Source organism: Heterodontus francisci, chromosome 43 (assembly GCF_036365525.1).
Source record: "Heterodontus francisci isolate sHetFra1 chromosome 43, sHetFra1.hap1, whole genome shotgun sequence".
In the NCBI taxonomy this organism is placed as follows: domain Eukaryota; kingdom Metazoa; phylum Chordata; class Chondrichthyes; order Heterodontiformes; family Heterodontidae; genus Heterodontus; species Heterodontus francisci.
In genome coordinates, this window is record NC_090413.1 from 24,729,767 (window position 1) to 24,752,969 (window position 23,203).

Here is a 23,203-nt window from a genome sequence, read left to right on the forward strand (position 1 = left end):
AACTTCTTTTGAAGTAATTTATTTGTCTCTGCTTTGACGAAGGCAGTAAGATTCTTCCCACTGTCTCTCAGATGAGCTATTAAACCGATGAGTAGTCAGTGTTCAAGTGGACAGAGATCAAAAGATACTACTTGAAGAGAAAGGAAGTAGAACCAAGACCAGCTCGACGGAGTACTGCTTCTACTGAGTGTTTAACTTGGTGAATTTGGTGAGTGAGGGAATTTTAAGTACTCATTTCTAAAATCAAATCAAGCTTCGCATTTAACTTTAACCTGAACTTGTGGATTCTTCCACAGTGTTGGTCAGTGGTAAGCAAGCTGCCTGCTCGTGGCAGCTGCCCAGTTAATTAGGTGGCTAGTTAGAACTGGTTGTCTGGTCAGCAGGGGCTGACGTCTTTTGGAAAACCTCTGCACAGATCAGGAATCAGTTCTGGAGCCTTGCGCTGTATGCTTTCTAAACCTGTCTACCTCGCCTCCTTCTTTAAGACGCTCCTTAAAGCCTATCCCTTTGACCAAGCTTTTATTCACATGTCTTAGTGTCTCCTTCCATGGCTCAGTGTCTGATTACATTCCTGTGATGCACCTTGGGACTGTTTACTATGTTAAATATGGGATATAAATACAAATTGTTCTATGACTTAGCAACTCACCAGATAAGCTCACTGAGACACTAGGGACTATCTCTGTTTTATAGATGTTGAAATTTTCTTGTAGAATCCTTTGCTTCCCTAGGCAAAAAAGAAAGATTGCCAGACACACTCCTTTTATCTGTCTTAGTTTGACTTAAACCAACTGCCCAGAATTGAGCACGAGCGAGCATGTGGAGTACCTCCTCGATTTTTCCTTTACTTCCTACAGGTGATTGCCTATGCTTGCTGTCTCTGGACAGGGGCATGTTAGAAATTGGGGAACCTGCTCCGTGGACCTGTGTCTCATGGCTCTATGTTGTCCAACCGAGATAAAGATGAAAAGGACACATGAGCTTTACACTAGAGCTATTCCACAGCAAGTTCCCTATCTCTGCTCAGCCCACAGAGAGTCTCACGATCTTACTGTGCCTCACCATTGCCAAGATTGACTAATCCAGCATTATCCTGAGTTAAAACCTAGAACACTCCAGTAAATAAGGGTTTATTTTAACAAATGGCCTCCTTCTGTGCTGTATGATTCTATGATCTTGAGTCTTCAGCAGTTGGCAGTCCAACCATTGGGAATATCTGGTCGTCTCGTTCTACAACACAGAAAAGATACCTGTTCAATAAATGGAGAAAATGCTGGAAACACAGCATCAGGCAACGTCTGTGGACAGCAAAGACAAGTCAACGTATCAGGTATGGATCCTTTGTCAGAACTGTATATCCTGGGTGAGCAATATAAAAACTTTTGAAGCTTCTGAGATAATGAGCAGCTCTAACTAGAGAGAGCTTACCCAAAAGGTAACTGGTCATTGATTGATGAGCAGTTCCATTTTTAGTGGCCAATCTGCTGCCTTATTTGCTTTTATAATGACACATTGTAACTAAGCTACAGACTGTGTGGAGTATTACAACATAATCAGGCCCACTAATCCGATTATCTTGCAGAACTTTCTAGACACAAGTTGCTGTAGTCACTCCAGCCATTCCCAGGTCCCTTTTTTAGCATTGTTGATTCATTTTGAGAAGTGGAAAACTGGCATGGAGGTGTAACATCCAGAGTTACTGAGGCAGAGTCTTATTTCATTGATGTTGCCTGGGTGTTCATCTGGCAGAGTAGGTTTGTCAGTCAGAACCAGAAATGAGTTTCATCCTGTTGATTTCTCGGCAAGAGTTATGCCACACACGCCTTCACAGGGAGTAGTTGGGGCGAATAGCATAGATACATTTAAGGGGAAGCTAGATAAACACACGAGGGAGAAATAAATAGAAGGATTTGCTGATAGGTTAAGATGAAGAGGGGGTGGCAGGAGGCTTATGTTTAACATAAACCCTGGCAAAGACCAGTTGGGCCGAATGGCCTGTTCCTGTGCTGTAAATTCTATGTAACTCCATGAACACTGCCACTTCAGTCTGATTTATGTGGCATGCTCAGTTATGTTTGTCCATTAACCTTTTCACATCCGGGAAATTTTATTTTCAACTGTGCTGCCTTGTATAATTATAGTATTTGGGCTTGAATATGTAACCTTGATAGTTCTGGAGGATTGAAGTGATGTTTGTAAACTGCTTAAATTCACCTTGATGGCCCATGATGTAGTTAATGGGCACCTCATTGTGTTATTGTCCTGTAATGCACTTGTATCTCTAGACCCTTTCATTTAGTTCTGGGAGAGCCGCAGATTTGAGCACCACGCTCTCTATTTCTCCAGAGAAAGTAGCAGTGAGTCATAGAGAGATACAGCATCGAAACAGGCCCTTCGGCCCACCGAGTCCATGCTGACCGTCAACCACCCAGTGAGGGGTGGGTGTCTCTCATACTGCACAGGTGGCCAGACTGGGAACATGCAGAGAGCAGCTGGTCTGCTGAGTGCCATGTATTTCAGATTTCCAGCATCCACAGTATTTGGCTTTTGTATTTTTGACCGAGCTTTTGATTACCTGTTCTGATGTCTCCTTTGACTCTGTGTCAATTTCCATCTGACTACACGCCTGTGACGTTGCCTTGGGCCGTTTTCACACATTAATGTTATCAAATGTCCAAACTTGAGTATACCTTTTGCATATTCATATTGTTGTCCATTTTAAAAACCTGGATAACATGGCAATGCATGGAGTGATGGTGACAGGCTGTGTAAATTGGGTCTACTCTGGAGTTTAGAAGAATAAGAGGTGATCTCACAGAAACATGCAAGATTCTGAAGGGACTTGACGGGATTGATTCTGACAGGTTATTTCCCCTGTCTGGAAAATCTAGCACAAGGGAGCACAGCCTCAGGATAAGAGGCCAATCATTTAGAACTGAGATGATGAGAAATATCTTCACTCAAAGGGTTGTGAATCTTTGGAATTCTCTACCCCCCCCCCCCAGAGGGTTGTGGATGCTCCATCGTTGAGTATATTTAAGGCTGGGATAGATAGATTTTTGATCTCTCAGAGAATCAAGGGATATGGTGAGCAGGCGGGAAAGTGGAGTTGAAGCCGAAGATCAGCCATGATCGTATTGAATGGTGGAGCAGGATTGACAGGCCACGTGGTCAACTCCAGCTCCTATTTCTTATGTTCTTATGCATGAGGTGAAATTTCTGTACAATGCAAGAGGAAATACTTTAGTACATCTGGAATCAACTGTATTCCAAATTGCGGCTGCTACTTAAAGTTGAATCTTAGGAGTGAAAAAGGTGTGAAGGCACTTCATTTCCCATCCTCCACAAACACACAAGCTCCGCAAAAACAGACACATTCTTGGTTTGAACGAAGACTGGTTCACAGCAGAAATCATGATTAAATCTCCAGCCAACACAATTTTGCTTTCCTGGTAATACAAAACACCTAAGCCTATTTCCTCCTGCTTTCGCAAGTGAAAGGAACACAACACCAAATAAGGGCCGACCATTTTGCTAACGGAGCAAAAATGTATAAGCATTTGGAGGGAAACTACTTCTAAAGAGCAACGTTCAATTCTTTTCAGCAATAATGCAGCATTACTTGTTACTGCACTTCGCACCACACTCAGAGTTGTCTTCCTGCCCCCTGAAATTTGTTAAAAGAGCTGGAGACCAGGGAGGTGCATTCAGGACTCCATATGGATTTTTTTTTTTTTTTTTTTAATGGATTCGAAATCTAAAATGTCAAACTTCCTTTCCCAAATATGTCCCATCTGATGAATGCTGAAAGTTCCGTTGATCTTTTCCCCCTCCTCACAGAAGTAATTGAAGTCTGGTATATTGTACTGCTTTCATTATAAAGACAAGTGGGACCATGTGCAATTAACTTCCAAAAAACCATTTGCGCTGTCGATTACTCATCTAAAATTAGAACCCATTAATTAAAAGGGCAGTCAATTTAAAATCACTTGGTAGACGTTCTGCATTCTGTGTAATTTCTAAACAAAACTGATTTACAAAGTAAGACATTCATTTATATAATGCCTTTTACCTCTGTGCATCCCAAAGGGCTTTATAGCCAGGGAAGTACTTTATGACATGTAGTCACTGTTTATGGGAGCTTGCTGTGTGCAAATTGGCTGCTGCTTTTGTTACATTACAACAGTACTTATACTGGAGAGGGAGCGCATGATGACCAGTACACATGAGACCTTCCACGACCGGTAGGCAACCGCAGGAAGCTTAACTGGGTGTGCTATGTAAATATTGTGGCGGCAAGAGCAAGTCAGAAGCTGGGAATTCTGCGGAGAGTAACTCGCATCCTGACTCCCCAAAGTCTGTCCACCATCTGCAAGGCAGAAGTCAGGAGTGTGATGGAATACTGTCCACTTGCCTGGATGGGTGCAGCTCTGCCAGCACTCAAAGCTCGACACCATCCAAGACGAAGCAGCCCGCTTGATTGGCACCCCATCCACCACCTTCAACATTCACTCTCGCTTTCTCCACCAATGGAGCACAGTGGCAGCTGTGTGTACCATCTAGAAGATGCATTGCAACAACACACCAAGGTTCCTTTGACAGCACCTTACAAATCCGCAACCTCTACCACCTAGAAGGACAAGGGTAGCAGACGCGTGGGAACACCACCACCTGCAAGTTCCCCACCAAGTCGCACACCATCCTGACTTGGAACTGTATCGCCGTTCCTTCACTGTCGCTGGGTCAAAATCCTGGAACTTGCTGACTAACAGCACTGTGGATCAACATACTGTCGTAATTTTTTTTTTTAAGTGTGCGCACAATTTGTTCAAATGTGCAGGCCTTTTAAATTTTTGTGCATGGCCACACGTGCAGTAGTTTAAAGGGGCTGTGTCGTGTGCAGTTTGTGTGGGAACTTTTGGGTTGCCGCTACCTTAGAGGAAACTTTGCTGTGGGTGTACCTGTACCACATGGACTGCAGCGGTTCAAGAAGGCAGCTCACCACCACCCTCTTGAGGGTAACTCACGTGGGCAATAAATGTTGGCCTCGCCAGCGCCACCCACATCCCCATGACCAGGCACCTGGAACATTTATTTTCCTGATTGTGACACTGGGCCAAACCAGTGCCAGCCTTATTTGATTTATTTAAAATAGCCAAATGACAAACACTTCTGATCACCAGGTGACTACTGGTACAGCAGTGTGTACTACTGAGCCAGAGAGACCCAAAGGCCCTTTGATCTCTAATCTGTTAAATTAGATGATCTAAACCTGAGGCAGTAATTGGGGAGTGATAATTAGATTCAGCAACACGAGGCAAGAAATAATTGGGTTTTACTATCCAATGACCTTATTGGAAAGGTTGTGTATGTTGATATTGGAGAAGTACTGGTTTGAACCAGCTTTATTGCTCCTCCTCACCGACACATGACAATCACTGTCTCGGCTCACATTTGAACAGTAAAAGAAAAAGATTTGGGTTTATATAACACCTTTCAGGACATCCCAAATCGCTTTACAGCCAATGAAGTGTCGTCACTGTTGGAATGTAGAAAACGCGGCAGGTAATTTGTGCACAGCAATCACCTATGATTGGATAAAAACAGAAAATGTTGGAACTACTCAGCTGGTCAAGCAGCATCTGTGGAGAGAGAAATTGTTAATGTTTCAGTTTAATAACCTTTCATCTTATTGTTAACCTATTCAATCACCTATCAGTCCTACCCTTCACCATCCAAAAACCTAAAGTAGGGTGTTGAGTGAATGAACTAAGTAGCAGTAGTCACTTTAATTGTTATCTCTATTCCCCTGACAAAGGGAAACTAAGAACTTTGTGACAAATGTAGCCAATGTCTGAATTGGACAGTGCACAGTAAGTGCACAAGTACTTGAGTTGCGTCGCAAATCAAGAGCGTTTTCCTCCTTCTGGATTGTTTCTGCTTCTCCAACGTAGCAATTTGATGAGGTTAAGACTTGCATTAAATATTCTGTCATGTTGGAAGATCATCTTGTAGAAAGTGTCAACGTGCAGATTCCCTGTTGGGTCGGCAAATTTCAGTGTTGTGAATGGAGTGTATAGATTGTTGGTCTGGTAACGGAATGGAGGGTTTTCGGAAGTAATCACCTTCACTGTATGCTGTTAGCAAAATCAGAAGATGTTAATGATCTAAGATTTGCACCATTCACAAGCATGGCATTAATTAACCCATCTCCCCACTCCTTTACAAACCCACTCTAAACGCAAAGCCATCAATGGTGCATCTTAGTTAGCTCACGTTTTAATTTGTGCAAGAAGGCACTAGCTTTATGTATTGTCCTCCTTAGCAACACTAGGTCAGTATAACAAGTATCTGAGCAGAAGAAGTCTATGAGCAAATATCATAAGCGTCTCACTCGAGTCTCTGTTCACTGCTTTCATATGATAGCTACTCTATTGCCATGGGTATCTTTTGCTCCTATTTTGTCAATTTCCTCCCCTTTCCTCTTGAAAATAGAGTTCAATGGGTATCGAGCACTGTCCATATCTTGCCCAAGTGTGAGTCTTGCCAATGAGTGCTGCCAGCCTCCCATGACGACGGGGATTACAGGTGAACCTAATAATTTTCTCATGCAATATCCCTCCCCATGCCCTTCCAGTCGGAACTGCAGGATGGCAATCAGGAATAAGACACTACACTGCTGAAGCTTTTGCCTTATCCACTGGCTTTGAAACAGGCATATCTCTAATTAATCACTTACTTAAGGGTAAGTCATTGGCGAGCACATTTCAACATAGATAATTTTGTTCATTTTGGTAGGAAGAATAAGGAAGAGACCATAACTAGGAGCGATAAGTATAAGATGGTCACTCCTAAATCCAATAGGAAATTTAGGAGCTGCTACTTTTAACCTGAAAATGTGAGCTCACTACCACACGGAGTAGTTGAGGCACAGATGGGAAGCTAGATGAGCACATGAGGGAGAAAGGAATGGAAGGACATCTTGATGGGGTTAGATGATGAAAGGTGGGAGGAGGCTCGTGTGGAGCGTAATCACCAGAATGGATCTATTGGGCCGAATGACTTGTTTCTGTGCTTTAGATACAGTGTAATACTTTGTAAGGTAATTGGCAAAAGGGCCAAAGGTGGGGGGCAGATGGAAGTTATCTTTATGCAGCGAATTATGATCTGGAATGCACTGCCAGAAAGTGAGGTGGAAGAAGATTCAATAGTAACTTTCAAAACAGAATTGGATAGATACTTGAAGGGGAGAAAAATTTGCAGGGCGATGGGGAAAGAACAGGGAGAGTGGGACTAATTGCGTAGCTCTTTCAAAGAGCCAGCATAGACATGATGGGCTGAATGGCCTCCCTCTATGCTGTACAATTCTATGATTCTGTAAAATAACTTATTAAATACCATTCTTTTCAGTACAATAATATTTCATCTATCATAAAACATTTGTAAAATACATTTAAAATAAAATGGCTTTGAGGGTGCTGGTTATTTCAAGAATACCTCAGCTACTTCTTCTGCTGTTTGCCCAAGAGTACCGAAGACCTTTTTAGAATAAGGAAGGTACAATTGGCGAAACATTTTTGCAGTTTCTTCATCCGTACTGGAGAGGTCCATTTTAGCAGCGTCCTCGTACAGTTTAGTTTCAAACTCAGTGAAGACTGGTCCTGGTTCAATAAGACTTATGCTATAGGGAGACATACATACCGAGATCAGATCATCAGCCTAGCCAACTGATAACGAATAATGCAAGGATATGTCAACAGAAATAGTATTTAAGAATATACAAAATACCCTGTATCATAATCGCTCTGGAACCAACTGTGTACAATATTTGAAACTTAAACATGTTGTCCTGAAATGGCTTGACTTCCTTGAGGACTACCAACCACCAGAGTATGTAGATAGCTCCAATATGTATTGTTTTAAAATAACTGCAAGTCCATCATCTCAATGAGTCAAGAACCAATAGGAGTACAGCTCCCCTGATGGCTCAGTGAAAGAATATATTACACTGCATATTGCGGTACTGAACCATTTGGCTAGCAAGCTTCTGGTAAGAACTCTGGACTATTCTGAGTTCATTAATCTTAGCTGAGCAAAGTGGTACAGGTACTACAGTTCAGCTTGGTGTTGTATGGCTAGAGAGGGGGAGAAAAGAGAAATATCATTGAGAGTCCTTGGAACACATCACATGAAAATGAAGAACCCTGAATTGTGCAAAAAGATTGGATTGTATTTTTGTTAAAAATTTTCATGGCTTACTTTATATTGAATCTTAAGGCTTGAATTGCCAAACTTTCGCAGAAACCTTCTACTGCAAATTTTGATGCTGAGTAGATGTCGTTGAATAGAAGACCTAGAAATATGAAGAACAAATCAATTTTTCCCAGCAAATAAAACCAATGTTTAAGTTTGATAAAATGTTTGTCTTCAACACTGCAGCTATAATAAATGTCCATGAGCTGCTGAAACTTCTAAAATAATCAACTTACCATGGAGTCCCATAACACTACTCATGACGACAATGTGTCCATTTTGACGTCTTTTCATATCGGGTAGAATTTCTTTCACCAAACGAGTCAGACCGAAGAAGTTTGTTTCGAGCACAGTTCTCATGGTGTCCAAGCTCTGGCACTCTACTGGTCCAATGAGCCCCATTCCAGCATTATTTACTAAAACAAGGAGAAAAATGGAATACAAAATACTGTTTTTGCTCAAGAAGATAGTTTTACCAGAAGTACAGAAGTAATGAGCAGGAGGGTACAACATTTTTCTGAGAAACCAAGGTGGGGTGCCATATCCCTAGTGCAGGACACGTTAAAACTTATAAGACCAAGAAATAGTGATTATCACTTTTTATACTATATTAAAAATCTTACATCTGGAAGCAGTTACGATCAACCTCTTGTGTTATAATGTTCCATATCCATTTTTAGAATGGAAACTATCTATGTAAACTTGTCACACTGTAATTGCATGGTCAATGAGTGGAGGTGCGACTGTGCCACCACTGGTTGGAGGGTATAATGTACTGAAGGGGAAACATTTGCAGGGCTTTGAGAGTGGGACTTGTTGGGATAGTTCGTTCAGAGTTGGCACAAACACGATGAACCAAATGGCCTCATTCTGTAGCATCCTATGATTCTCTGTGAAAACGCCTCCGGTTCCTCTTTCTTTTGAAGAGTTTCTGACCTCTGCTGCCCGTCCACAACAGCGTCATTGAAATCTCAAACTTACCGAAGCGACTTGTCAGTTCAACCTGTTTCATATAACCCTGAGACTAATGTGTAAAATGGGTTTAGGGTTAGAGTTGGGTTCGAGAGCTTGAAGTGGGCTTAGAGTTGAGATATTAGATTTAGATTTTGGGTGGAATTAAGAATTGGAGTTGGGTTTAGGATTGCGGTCGAGTTGCTTAAGGTTGGGATTTGGTTATGGTTGGCTTTTCAATAAAGCTTCGGGGTAGAGTTTGTCTGTGACCCTAAGACCAACTCTATTTATTTTGAGGGTGACTTGATTTCATTAAAATATGTACTTATTTCAATGAGGAGACTCTTCCAGATGAATTCACCATGAGTATAGCTCGAGATTTGTAATGGAGCCTCAATATATTTAGTGACTTGTTAATGAGAGGATTTTTAGATTTCTATGAATAGTTTAAAAAAATAAATGCATTGTAGCAGTTACTCCAACTTGGTTATATATGAACAACTACTGAATTGCTATTTGGCACGATTTGTATATTACTATGGATTTACAAAATCTTAAATGGAAAAAATCCCATTTAATGCAATATTTTGTTTGCTTATGAAATGTTTTTTAGATAAGATGTTAAACCTTGTCTGCACTCTCAGGTGGATGCAAAAGATCCCATGGCACTATTTGAAGAAGAGGAGGGGCGTTCTCCCTGGTGTCGCTCAATCAACATTCCAAAAAAACAGATTCTCTGGTCATTATCACATTGCTGTTGGTGGGACTTTTTGCTCTGTGCAAATTGGCTGCCTTGTTCCCTACATTACAACAGCAACCACACTTCAAATCCACTTAATTAGCTGTAAAGTGCTTTGAAACGCCGTGATGTTATGAAAGGCACGATAGAATTGCAAGTCTTTTTTTATATAAATCTTACCCAGTATATCCACCTTTCTCTCTGGAATACTGTTCACACACTTGCATACGGAATCTTCACTGCAAACGTCAAGTTCTTTGATTTCCAGTGTGTTGTTCAGCGTATCGCCTGCTGCGTCTTCCAGTTTTTTCTTCTTGTTTAAATCTCGCATTGTTGCGACAACTGCAATAAGACAAGGTTATACTGCAGTAGATGATTTATGGCAATTTTTGATGTATAATAGAGAGCCCCTGTGCCACTGTTGCTATATATACAGGAGACATTTCACAAATCTAAACTTAAATAATATACAGCTTATATTCTCATTTTTTAACTATTGAGAATTGGGATGAACCTTGATACTTTAAACACAGGTTATAAACTGATCAGTGGACACTTTATTATGGCATTATTTGTCACCTATGCAATTTAATAATACAATGCATGTTACAAAGTACATAAAGGAAATTTAAGCCATATCTGTAACAAGGTAGGTTCAGATGAATTTCATTTGGCACATTTCATCTCATCATTCCCAACTATCAACCTAATGCATGTTGCCATTCTAGCCATTTTAAGTCTTCAAGTCTAGTGTCTTTGCTGCAACCACTTTTCTTGATAAATCAATCCAGGTGCTGATCACTCGATCAAAGCAGCTCCCTTTAGAAAGGAAAGAAAAACTTGCGTTTCATATAGCACCTTTCACAACGTTACATCCCAATGAAGTACTTTTGAAATGCACTTACTGTTGTAATGTAGGAAACGCGACAGCCACCCCATGCACAGCAAGCTCCCACAAACGGCAATAATGACCAGATCATCTGTTTTAGTGATGTTGTTTGAAGGATAAATATTGGATAGGACAGCAGGGAGAAACTCCCCTGCTCTTCTTTGAAATAGTGCAGTGGGATCTTTTACATCTGGCTGAGAGAGCAGATGGGGCCTCGGTTTAACATCTCATCTGATCGAGGGCATGTCCCGCTCCCTTGGGGCTTGAACCCACAACTTTCTGACTCAGAAGCAACAGTGCTACTCACTGAGCCATGGTTGACACAGTTTAACCACCGGACAATTAAAAGTATCAAATGTAAGACATTTCAGATACATGGCCACCCTCTGGTTCCAAGACATTCTGTTTTGTGATGTTATATGAAAAGCAAATCAATGTTTTGTCTCTATGCAGTACACACACAGGACCAGCAGGTGACTTATTCCCAGCATTCTGCTGCAACGGACTCTTTGAGATATGTGGAAGAGGTCCTGTGGTGACTCCTTCATTCTATTCACTACCTCATCCTCCAGTGAAGGTGATGGCCTCTGCAACCTAGTCCCACGCAACATGGTTGCAATCAGGAACTCGCTAAAGAGAGCCATGAGTTTCCTACCACCCTAGGAAAAATATGCTAAACACATTGCTTCGTTATTAAAATACACATCATTAGCAGGATAGAGGTGGGTAAGTCTGAATGGGTTCATTTGGGGCTTTATGCCCCTTGCTATATCTCTCCTGATCTTCAATAATCACTTTTTGAAACTTGTCTCTTTGACCATTTTTTGCAGTCACTTCCCCAACTCTTAACCCCAACTTGGTTCTGTCACCAACCCATCAAGCATCTTTGAATGTTTTACTGCATAAAGGCACGATTTAAGTGCCAGTTGCGAAGAAATTATAATAGCTTGTGTCTAGCACAGCTTTAAAAGTGAGACCTTTTATCATGACTAGTCAGGAACGCATTGGCTGAAAGAGTAGTTGAGGCAGAAACCCTCATCACATTTAAAAAAAAAAAATCTTGGCTATGCATTTGAAGTGACGAAACCTACAGGGAAGTGGGATTAAACTGGATAGCTCTTTTGCGGCCAGCACAGACATGATGGCCTCCTTTATGTGCCATAAATCCTTTATGTTTCTATTACATTTGCACAACATAATCTATAGCCCGAGATGGCTAAGATCTTGCATCACTTATACAGAATACAATTTAAACTCCTGTCTTACCTTTAAATCGTTTCAACTCATCTTTTGCTAGTTTGACTGCTAGGGCCAGGCCAATACCAGAGGAGCAGCCTGTGACCATAACTGTTCTTGCAGACATTGTTGTTTTTCTACTGTGAACCACTGCAAACATAGAAAAAGACTTCAGTGTTTGTAAGATGCTGCTTTTCCCCTCTGAAGTAGTCAGCCTAAATACAGGTAGATGATTCCCTCAAGCTTTTCCAAGTTTTAATGAGTTAAAAAGAAAGTCTTGCATTTAGTCCCAGGAACTATTGATCAACAAACACAGGATACAGGCTCTTAACAAATCCAAAATTTGAAAGCCAAATAGTGGTACTGTTGCTTTACCTCCAGTTAAAAAATACTCCGAGGCTTGTCAATGTTGCAGCCAAACACGAACACATGGTAATCAGTGAAGCACATCTCTAAAAGCTAAAAATATTACTGCCCCTCAATTAATGTATCCAACTGACTGCAGGCTCTTTGCTCCCATGACCTCACTCAAACGTCTATTGCAAGTATTTATTTGGTGGAAGAACTTTCAACATTAATCCTAGATCCTCCCTTGAATCTGCTCCATTTGCCCCGCTATCTCACTTTACCTTAATAATTAGTCACGAGAAAGTAAAAAGAAAATCTTAGATTTCTATTACGCCTTTCGTGACCTCAGGATGTCCCAAAGTGCTTTGCAGCCAATGAAATCTAGTCACTGTTGTGGGAAATACAACAGCCAGTTTGCACACAGCAAGCTCCCACAAGCTGCAATGTGATAATGACCAGATAATCTGCTTTCAGCAATGTTGATTGAGGGATAAATATTGGCCAGGACACCAGGTATAACTCCCCTGTGCTCTTCTTTGAAGTAGTGCACTGGAATAGTGCAGTGGGCCTCAGTTTAATATCTCATTTGAAAGACAGCACCTCTGACAGTGCAGCACTCCCTCAGTACTGCAATGCAGTGCCTGCCTAGAGTAGCTAAGTAATTTAGACCAAGAAGATCTCTGGTTTGTTTTGCTGGCCTGGTGCTGAGTTTGCTGATTCTCAGCCGGGGGTAGGCAGCAGAGTGCTAAATTGGCTTCAGTGCCGCTCAGATAGAGAAGGGAAAATTAGCCAGATTTCCTGCTTCTGATCACGATTGGTGACTTTCCCCCCTTGCTGGAAGTTAGTCTTGGCAGTATATCCCGCTCTGGTCAATTAAATGGCCATGCTCACAATTTTCGCACATTAAAGTGTAGCTAGTTAGAAGGGCTATTGTAGGTTATCTGATGCTCACAGAATCTTACCACAGTGAGTCAACCTTCAGGAGGGGAGATCTGATGTGAAAAAGAAACTTTTACGAAAATCTCTGACAACAATAATTTGTATTTATCTAATTTATTAAAACCCCTTATAATTTTGAACACTTCTGTTAAATCTCCCCTTAACCTTCACTGGAGAACAATCCCAGAGTCTCTGCACATAACTGAAACTGCCTATAATTTGCTGCTGTTGATCTAAAACTCAATAGCCGAGCAGGGTGAAACATCAATGTTTTGTTCTTCCAATGCCCCACCTAAAACTTGAAGGGAAAAGTTAGAAAGGGAACAGTTCTTGGCAAATTAGTGATTTGCACAGTTGCTCATCCTGACACACACCTTACAGTCAAACTTTAAAAAAGACTGGTTGCAATGTATTTCCACTGGTTTTCTGTCGAGCAGATTAAGCAATTGATGGAAGTTGGCAATCTGGAAACGTGACAATTCCTCAATGCCAATAGACCTTTAGCTTTCACATTACAGAGCAGCAACAGGCTGACACAGTTAACTTTGTACTCTGTTCGAACAGTTGAAAAGCATTATAAGTTTAGTTTTATTCTGATATTTATCATGGAGGTCAGAATGGTGGTGAGAATATGCAAATTGTGATTATAATTCAACTAAAAACAGAACTTGGTAACATACAAAAGCCTGCAATTTTTTTCAAAATTAGATTTAATTTAAACAAGGATGAGTGAACATTTTTAATTGCAACAAAAATGGTGCTCCCTCAGAATTCATTATGCTTTCACTAAACAAGAAGCAGGCATATTTTTTTTCTATTTGTTTCTTGCTTTTCATTGTATTATGTCGATCGTTGTAATGTATTTTGAACACATTTGACGTTAGTACATTTGTAGAAGCTATTAGATAATTAAGAAAACACAAAAGGAGGAGCAATTTAAAGACTGCAATTTTACATAACAACTGTGCAGAATGATATTCAGTACAGTACCTTTTAAGAGATCGCTGCACGCACATTAACCATAGAGAACGAAACTCGGGTCAGAACAGATCGTCTTACTGTAATCCCTGGCAACCACTCTCCACGCAGATACGTGGGGCTCTGCACATTGGGAGTTGTAGTTAGTTTTTGCACCATTGATTTTTTTTTTTGTGGATGAGACATTACTCAAGAGTGATTATAATTGAAATGTAATTTGCAAAATGTAATTTTTAACCAAAACCCCTCAAATGGGCTTTGATTTATCTTGAATTTAATATGCAGGGAAAAAAATGACTCGCACAGTTCATTCCTTGAATATTGTTATTTGCAAGCTTGGTAAGAATGGTTTAAATTTTTCTGCTTCATTGTGGGAAGTAGATTAAGGGTGAAATTGGGCATTAGTGGGAATGCAAATCTGACTATCATAGTGGCCGCCTGGTATACTCACCAACCAATGATGTCCAGTTCCATTGACTTCAATAGAACTAAATATCAAGTGTGTCATATAGCAGGTGGCAAATGTGATGCTGTTGTTTTGAGGCCCTGCTATTCAATTTAACACTCCATTAATAAAAAGTACATCTTTCACTGCTATCTGCAACAATATCCTATCCTAAATAGGCACTGCACTTGCGCAGGTCCAGCAGATGTAGGATCTTTACTCCAACTCCACAAACCTAAGTACAAAATCCAGGCTGACACTCTGATCATTTGCACGTTGCTATTTGTGGGAGCTTGCTGTGTGCAAATTGGCTGAAGCGTTTCCTACATTGCAACAGTGACCACTTTAAAAGAACCTTTATTGGTTGGACAATGCTTTGGCATGCCCTGAGGTCCTGAACGGCGCTATATAAACGCAAATCTCTCTTTTTCTTTCTAACTGCTTGATTCTCTTCCAAGGCCTTGCACATCCCAGAAAGATCCAACAGTATGCTTGAAGTAGAAGATTATCGTCCGTATCATCAATCCCAAAATTCAGGACATAATCTAAATATATGGCCGGAATTTTTTGTCACCTCAGCGAGCCAGATGGTGGCGGGGTGGTGGCGCAAAATTGAGCGGGAGGCTCCGGGAGGCTTTCCTGGCCTGCTCCCGCCTCCACCCCATTTTACGTGGGCCGCAGGGGGCGGGAAACTGGTCACCTGCCCCAGGCCAATCAAGGCCCTTAAGTGGCCACTTAAGGGCCTTCGCCCGCCTCCACAGATATTTTACCCGGGGCCAGCGGGCATCTGGTAGATGTGAAAGCCCGCCCAGTAATACCTGGTGGGCCCTCAGTGCACCGCGGGGGCCCTGCTAATCAGGCACAGGATGCCCGATTGAGAGCCTCCCCTGCTTCCCCAACCACCCCCCACTGCCAAATGACCTCCCTTGTCTTGCTGGGTCATGACCGATTCCCTCAGCGATGCAAACCCCAACTTTAGTCCTGGTGGGGCTGCTGGGACTAAGAGATGCCGGCCCCATGATTGGCTGCAGCTCAATGAGGCGGGACTTCCTCCCTCAAGTGGGTGAAAGTCCCGCCTTGGAACAATTAAAGCCCTGGGACCCGTAAAATGTGGGACGGATCCCCGGGCCTGGTGGAACCGGGTTCACCATCGACTTTTACGTCAGCCAGCTCCCATCCGCCCAGCGTAAATTCCAGTCCTATATGTTATTTGAATTGGCTGCTGAGCTACTGAACAGGAACTTCTTTTCCTTGACTGGGAAGTGCTTTAGGAAGACTGAAGGTTGTAAAGGGTGCTATATAAAAACAAGTTATTTCAGTCTTCGATAGGTATATTTGGGGATTTTTGGGCTGATCTAACTTTTTAAATGCAAGTTTTTACTCGCCCTTTGAGCGCTGCAGTCAGGTTAATTGTGATGGTATTGTCCGGCTGGGGAGTTTTTTGGCAGTAACCATTAACGACTATGCCAAATGTCCAAAATCTGGTTTCATGATGCTTGGAAAAGCAACAGTATTATAGGCGAGGAATGAAACGAGTTGAGAAAGGGAAATGGTTCTGAGATTCCACTGTGGGATGAATTTGTGCTTGAATGCTAAACACTTTCTTCCTTTGCCTCTCCCAAAACAGCAATCACCCATTTAAGCTGCCAGCATACTTTCCTCCACAGATCCATCGGACTTCATGTGGTTATCTTTCCCAGATCAAGTTTCGTAGCTGTTGAAGATCCATAAAAACAAAGTGGTTAATGCTCCATTAAAATAGAAGGAATAGAGGAACAAATTAAATGTTGGTACACTCGCATCCCATAGTGTAATTTCAGAACCAAAGAGAAAACAGGGAAAAGTGACAACCAGTTGGACATCGAAAAAACAGTAAGTGACTGACTTTGAATTTATAATTTCTTTTAAATTTAACAATAACGTTTATAAATAAATTTTCTGCGTGCATAAAATAATGCAAATTTAAATTTAACCATTGCAATTTTCAACAGTCTAATTCATAGTCATACAGCACAGAAACAGGCCCTTCGGCCCATCGTGTCTGTGCCTGCCATCATGCACCTAACTTATTCTAGTCCCATTTTCTGTTTCAAGTGCTCCTCTAAATACTTCTTAAATGTTGTGAGGGTTCCTGCCTCTACCACCTCTTCAGGCAGTGTGTTCCAGATTCCAACCACCCTCTGGGTGTAAAACATTTTCCTCAAATCCCCTCTGAGCCTCCTGAACCTTACCTTAAATCTATGCCCTCTGGTTATTGACCCCTCTGCTAAGGGAAAAAGTTTCTTCCTATCTAACCTATCAATGCCCCTCATAATTTTGTATACCTCAATCATGTCCCCCCTCAGCCTTCTCTGTTCTAAGGAAAACAACCCTAGCCTTTTCAGTCTCTCTTCATAGTTGAAATGCTCCAGCCCAGGCAACATCCTGGTGAATCTCCTCTGCACCCTCTCCAGTGCAATCACATCCTTTCTATAGTGTGGTGCCCAGAACCGTACACAGTACTCCAGCTGTGGCCTAACTAGCGTTTTATACAGCTCCATCATAACCTCCCTGTTCTTATATTCTATGCCTTGGCTAATAAAGGCAAGTATCCCATATGCCTTCCTAACCACCTTATCTTCCTGTGCTGCTGCCTTCAGTGATCTATGGACAAGTACACCAAGGTTCCTCTGACCCTCTGTACTTCCTTGGGTCTGACCATCCATTGTTTATTCCCTTGCCTTGTTAGTCCTCCCAAAATGCATCACCTCACACTTCTCAGGATTAAATTCCATTTGTCATTGCTCCGCCCATCTTACCTGTCCATCTATATTGTTCTGTAATCCAAGGCTTTCCTCCTCATTATTTACGACACCACCAATTTTCGTGTTATCTGCGAACTTACTTATCATACCTCCTATATTCATGCCTAAATCATTCATATACACTACAACAGCAAGGGTCCCAGCACCGATCCCTGCGGTGCACCACTGGTCACAGGCTTCCACTCACAAAAACAACCCTCGACCATTACCCTCTGCTTCCTGCCACCAAACCAATTTTGGATCCAAATTGCCCTGGATCCCATGGGCTCTTACCTTCTTAACCAATCTTCTATGCGGGACCTTATTAAAAGCCTTACTGAAGTTCATGTAGACTACATCAACTGCTTTACCCTCCTCTACACATCTAGTCACCTCCTTGAAAAATTCAATCAAGTTAGTTAGATTTGATCTTCCCCTGACAAAGCCATGCTGACTATCCCTGATTATTCCCTGCCTTTCCAAGTGAAGATTAATCCTGTCCCTCAGAATTTTTTCCAATAGTTTCCCAACAACTGATGTTAGTCTCAACGACCTGTAATTACCTGATCTATCCCTGCTACCCTTCTTGAATAATGGTACCACATTCGCTGTCCTCCAGTCCTGTGGCACCTCTCCCTTGGCCAGAGACGATCTGAAAATTAGTGTCAGAGCCCCTGCTATCACCTCCCTTGCCTCACACAACAGCCTGGGATGCATTTCATCTGGCCCTGGGGATTTATCCACTTTTAAGCCCGCTAAAGCATCTCATACTGCCTCCCTTTCAATGTTAATATGTTCAAGTATATCGCAATCCCCCTCCCCGATCTCTACACCTACATCGTCCTTCTCCACAGTGAAAACAGATGAAATGTAATCATTTCAAACCTCACCCGTGTCCTCCGGCTCCACACACAGATTGCCACTTTGGTCCCTAATGGGCCTCTTTCCCTGGTTATCCTCTTGCCCTTACTCAACATCGAAGACATAAATTTGGTAAGAAGTCAGATGAGTATGAGGAGAAATAGCACCGATTTAAAAAAAAAAAAAAAAAAAATCTGGCTTGTGGCAACTGCTATCGAGGGGAAAAGACTGGTTAATACGGTACATGTCAGGGGCTTTATGTGTCATGAGATTGACGAGCTGCCCATATCTGTTGCAGTCTTTGGAAATGATTGCGGTATCACTCCCAATCAGATTGTCTGTAAGGGGCTGGCCATAATTACCATGCGTGAGGCAGTTAAAGTTGGCGCATGGGCTCTGGGGTCACTCAACTGTGGCGATTAGGTGAATGTCTTGGTCGCTATTCTTTGAGGACGAGTGGTGTTTGTGAGGTAAACTTGGATAGTTTTGAACAACGCCTAAAAACATTCCCGCCCGCCCCCTATTCCAAGTTCACTGGACGGGGTTGGGATGCAACTGTGACTGCCACCAGCACACACACATATAATGAGGAATAAAAACATAAAATGTTGGAAAACACTCAGCAGGTCAGGCAACATCTGTGGAGAGAGAAACCGAGTTAACATCTCGGGGCGATGACCCTTCATCACCGTAAATAATGAGGCCAGTGTTTCCGTCACTGGCTCTGCTGACCTCCTTCACTCCATAAATTTCAGCTCATCTTGGAAAAAAAAATGATGCTGTTTGAAGGTTGTCATAGAAACAGGAGTAGGCCATTCAGTCCCTCGAGCCTGTTCCGCCATTCAATTCCATCATGGCTGATCTGTATCTTAACTTCATCTACCTGCATTGGTTCCATATCCCTTATCTAACAGTTTTTAAATTCCCAATTGATCTCCAGCCTCGACAGCATTTTGGGGAGGGAGTTTCAGATTTCCACTACCTTTTGTGTGAAGAAGTGCTTCCTGACAGCATCCCTGAACAGCCCAGCTCTGATTCTAAGGTTCTGCCCCGTTGGTCTGGATTCCCCCACCAGAGGAAATAGTCTGATTGTTATCCCTTAATCTTCTATACCAAATGTAGGGATTACAAACCATGTTTATGAAAGCTGTCTTTATAACTTAACCCTTTCATCCTTGGCTTCAATCTGGCAAAACAGCACTGCAAGTGCACCCCCTCCAAAGCCAACATATACAATATCTTACCAATATCAATGTTGAAGTTTTCTATTGACCCCACCAGCCTCAACATTTTTTTTTGGGGTGGGGGTGGGGTAGTGAGGAAGAGTTCCAGATTTCTGCTGCCCTGTGTGAGAAGAAGTGCGTCCTGACATCACCCCTGCCGGCACGGATTGGATGGGCCGAATGGCCGTTGTGCCATGATGATGTTATGACCCCTTTGGTCAGGTCTAAGCCATCCTGCAATGCAGCTTGGCTGAGGAGTCAAGGATTGTAGCAACCTGCTTCCGGTATTGGGCTTCAGTTTTAAAACAGTTGGATTTGAGAATTGAATTCAAAGAACAAATAAACTTTCTAACTCAGCTGACTCTGGAAAGTGACAACATCTTATGGCCTTTAAGAGGTGCAGAGAGGGCTGTATAATTTAGTTCCTGTGCGGGTCAGCTAGTGTCATTCAGGTGCAGGAATGAGTTGTCCATATCTGATAATGAAACTAGCCCACTGTTTCGCCAGACTGAAGCTGGTGCTCTAGGGTATCACTCATGGTGTTTGTGGGAGTGCCAGGCCAGAGGTGCCAGAAAGCAGTGGTGTGCTGGAAGGCTTTTCTGCTGTTGAGATATGGCGGGCAGAGGTGGTGGGGTGGTGGGGGGGTGCGGTGCAGTGGAAGAGGTGGGTGGAAGGGTTCAGTGGTTGGAAGAAGCACAGGGCAGAGGTCACACTGAGCATGGGGATAAGTTTCATGACCTTTTTATTGAGTATTATGTGTTGTGGAATGCTGTTCAGATGCTCCAGTTGCATTGTTGAGACACTTTCTCAATCCCAGTTTTAATATTTACTGGTGGCCTAGTGGGCCTTCCACACGGCTTGAGCGCAGGCTGCCCTGGACCTTCATGCCTGATTTCATGAAGAGCAGCTGCCCAATTTGTTGAAGCTTGCCAGCTGCCTTTCCATCAGATTAACACCTCAATATGTTCCACGCAGCTGCACTTAAACTGCAGGATGAGTAAATTTAGTATACTGTATTCACTGCTCACAATGTGGTCGACTCTTCATTGGGGAGACCAAATGCAGATTGGCTGACCGCTTTGCGGAACACCTCCGCTCAGTCCGAAAGCATGACCCCGAGTTTCCGGTTGCTTGCCATTTCAACACCCCCCCCCCCCCCCCCCCCCCTGCTCTCATGCCCACATCTCTGTCCTGGGCTTGCTGCAGTGTTCCAGTGAACATCAACGTAAGCTCGAGGCTCGAGGAACAGCATCTCATTTACCGATTAGGCACACTACAGCCTGCCGGACTGAACATTGAGTTCAGTAATTTCAGAGCATGATGGGCCCCCCTTTTTCTTTTTAGCTATTTTTCTTTGTTTATTTCGTTTCATTCATTTTTTTAACATGTGCCTACCCACTGCTTTTTTTTGTTATATTTGTGTTTTGGGCCAGGGCTGTTCATTTTTCTATCAATTAACACCCTCTCTGCACTAACGCTTTGTCTTTCACCACACCATTAACATACCGTTTGCCTTTGCTCTGTGACCTTCTACTCAGTTATTCTCTGTGACCTTGTCCTATCAACACCTTCTCTTTGGTTATCTCTTGCCCCACTCCCTTTTTATTTGCTTAAAACCTATTCCATTTCTATCCTCTGCCAGTTCTGATGAAGGGTCACTGACCTGAAACGTTAACTCTGCTTCTCTCCGCACAGATGCTGCCAGACCTGCTGAGTATTTCTAGCATTTCTTGTTTTTATTTCAGATTTCCAGCATCTGCAGCTTTTAGTTTAAGGTTAAGGAATGGCACGGCAGCTCCGCCGAGTGGAATATGTCTCCTGTGATATGTGGGAAGTCGTGGACGTTTCAAGTGGCTTTGATGGACATATCTGTGGGAAGTGTCAGCAGCTGCAGGCACTTGAGCTCCGGGTTTCGGATCTTGAGCGGCAGCTGGAGTCACTGTGGTGCATCTGTGAGGCTGAGAACTATGTGGATAGCACGTTTAGGGAAGTGGTCACACCACAGGTTAGGAGTGTGCAGGCAGAGAGGGAATGAGTGACCACCCGAAAGTCAAGAAGGACCAGGCAGGTACTGCAGGAGTCCTCTGAGTCTATCTTGCTCACGAACTGGTTTTCCATTTTGGATGCTGATGAGGGCGATGGTTCCTCAGAGGTGTGTAGCAAGAGCCAAGTGCGGGGCACCACAGGTGGCTCAGCTGCACGAGTGAGAAGGAAGACGGGTGGAAGAGAAATAGTGGTAGGGATTCAATAGTTAGGGGAACAGACCGGCATTTCTGTGGCCGTAGATGTGACTCCAGGATGCTATGTTGTTTCCCTGGTGCCAGGGTCAAGGATGTCACAACGAGGCTACAGGACATTCTTCAGCTCAGAGGTCGTGGTTTACATTGGTACCAATGACATAGGTAGAAAGAGGGATGAGGTCCTGAAAGAAGATTTTAGGTAGCTAAGTAAGACAGGGCCTTAGGTAGTAATCTCTGGATTACTCCCAGTGCCACGCGCAAGTGAGCATAGAAATAAGAGGTTAGAGCTTATGATTGTGTGGCTGGAGAGATGGTGCAGGAGAGAGGGCTTAGATTCTTGGGGCATTGGGACCGGTTCTAGGGAGATGGGACCTGTACAAACCAGATGGTTTGCACCTCAGTAGGACTGGGACCAATATCCTTGTATGGTGGTTTGCTAGTGCTGTTGGGTGGGGTTTAAGCTAGTTTAGCAGAGGATAGGAACCTGAGATTAGACTATGGTTAGCACAGTGGCGCAGTGGTTAGCACCGCAGCCTCACAGCTCCAGCGACCCGGGTTCAATTCTGGGTACTGCCTGTGTGGAGTTTGCAAGTTCTCCCTGTGTCTGCGTGGGTTTCCTCCGGGTGCTCCGGTTTCCTCCCACATGCCAAAAGACTTGCAGGTTGATAGGTTAATTGGCCATGATAAATTGTCCCTAGTATAGGTAGGGAAATATAGGGACAGGTGGGGATGTGGTAGGAATATGGAATTAGTGTAGGATTAGTATAAATGGGTGGTTGATGGTCGGCACAGACTCGGTGGGCTGAAGGGCCTGTTTCAGTGCTGTATCTCTAAACTAAACTAAACTCATGGGGCAAAATCAGAAATGGATCTGGGAGGAAGAAAATTAGTGAGTGAGTCTGGAAGGCAGAGGAAACAAAGGGTAGAAAATAAAAAAAATAAGTGTTTGGCAGTGTTCAAGGGTATATACTTCAATGCAAGGAGTATAGCAGACAAGCTGAGGGCACAGATAGAAATGTGGCAGTATGATATAGCTATTACAGAATCATGGCTTAAAGAGGGACAGGAATGGGAGTTCAAAGTTCCTGGTTAAAGGGTTTTCAGATGAGATAGAGTGGGGGATAAAAAGAGAGGTAGGGATGGCAATTTTGGTTAGAGACACAATTACAGCTGTGAGGAGGGATGATATGTTAGAAGGATCATCAATTGAGGCCATATGGATCAAGCTTAGGAACAAAAAAGGGGCAGTCACACTACTGGGAGTGTGCTATAGACCCCTGAACAGTCAGAGGGAGATAGAAGAGCAAAAATGTAGGCA

General features: G+C 42.9%; 1 protein-coding gene across 1 annotated transcript; it reads right to left on the reverse strand.

Moving 5' to 3' along the window:
- Positions 1–5,906: 5,906 nt before the first annotated feature.
- On the reverse strand, positions 5,907–12,198 carry LOC137355729 (retinol dehydrogenase 8-like). Its single transcript, XM_068021199.1, has 6 exons — positions 12,099–12,198; positions 10,124–10,285; positions 8,490–8,669; positions 8,260–8,353; positions 7,498–7,681; positions 5,907–6,137 (listed from the first exon to the last, which is right to left on the reverse strand). Exons 1-6 carry the CDS (start codon positions 12,193–12,195, stop codon positions 5,907–5,909), a joined length of 948 nt encoding a protein of 315 aa, XP_067877300.1. The 5' UTR covers positions 12,196–12,198.
- Between the last annotated feature and the right edge of the window lie 11,005 nt (positions 12,199–23,203).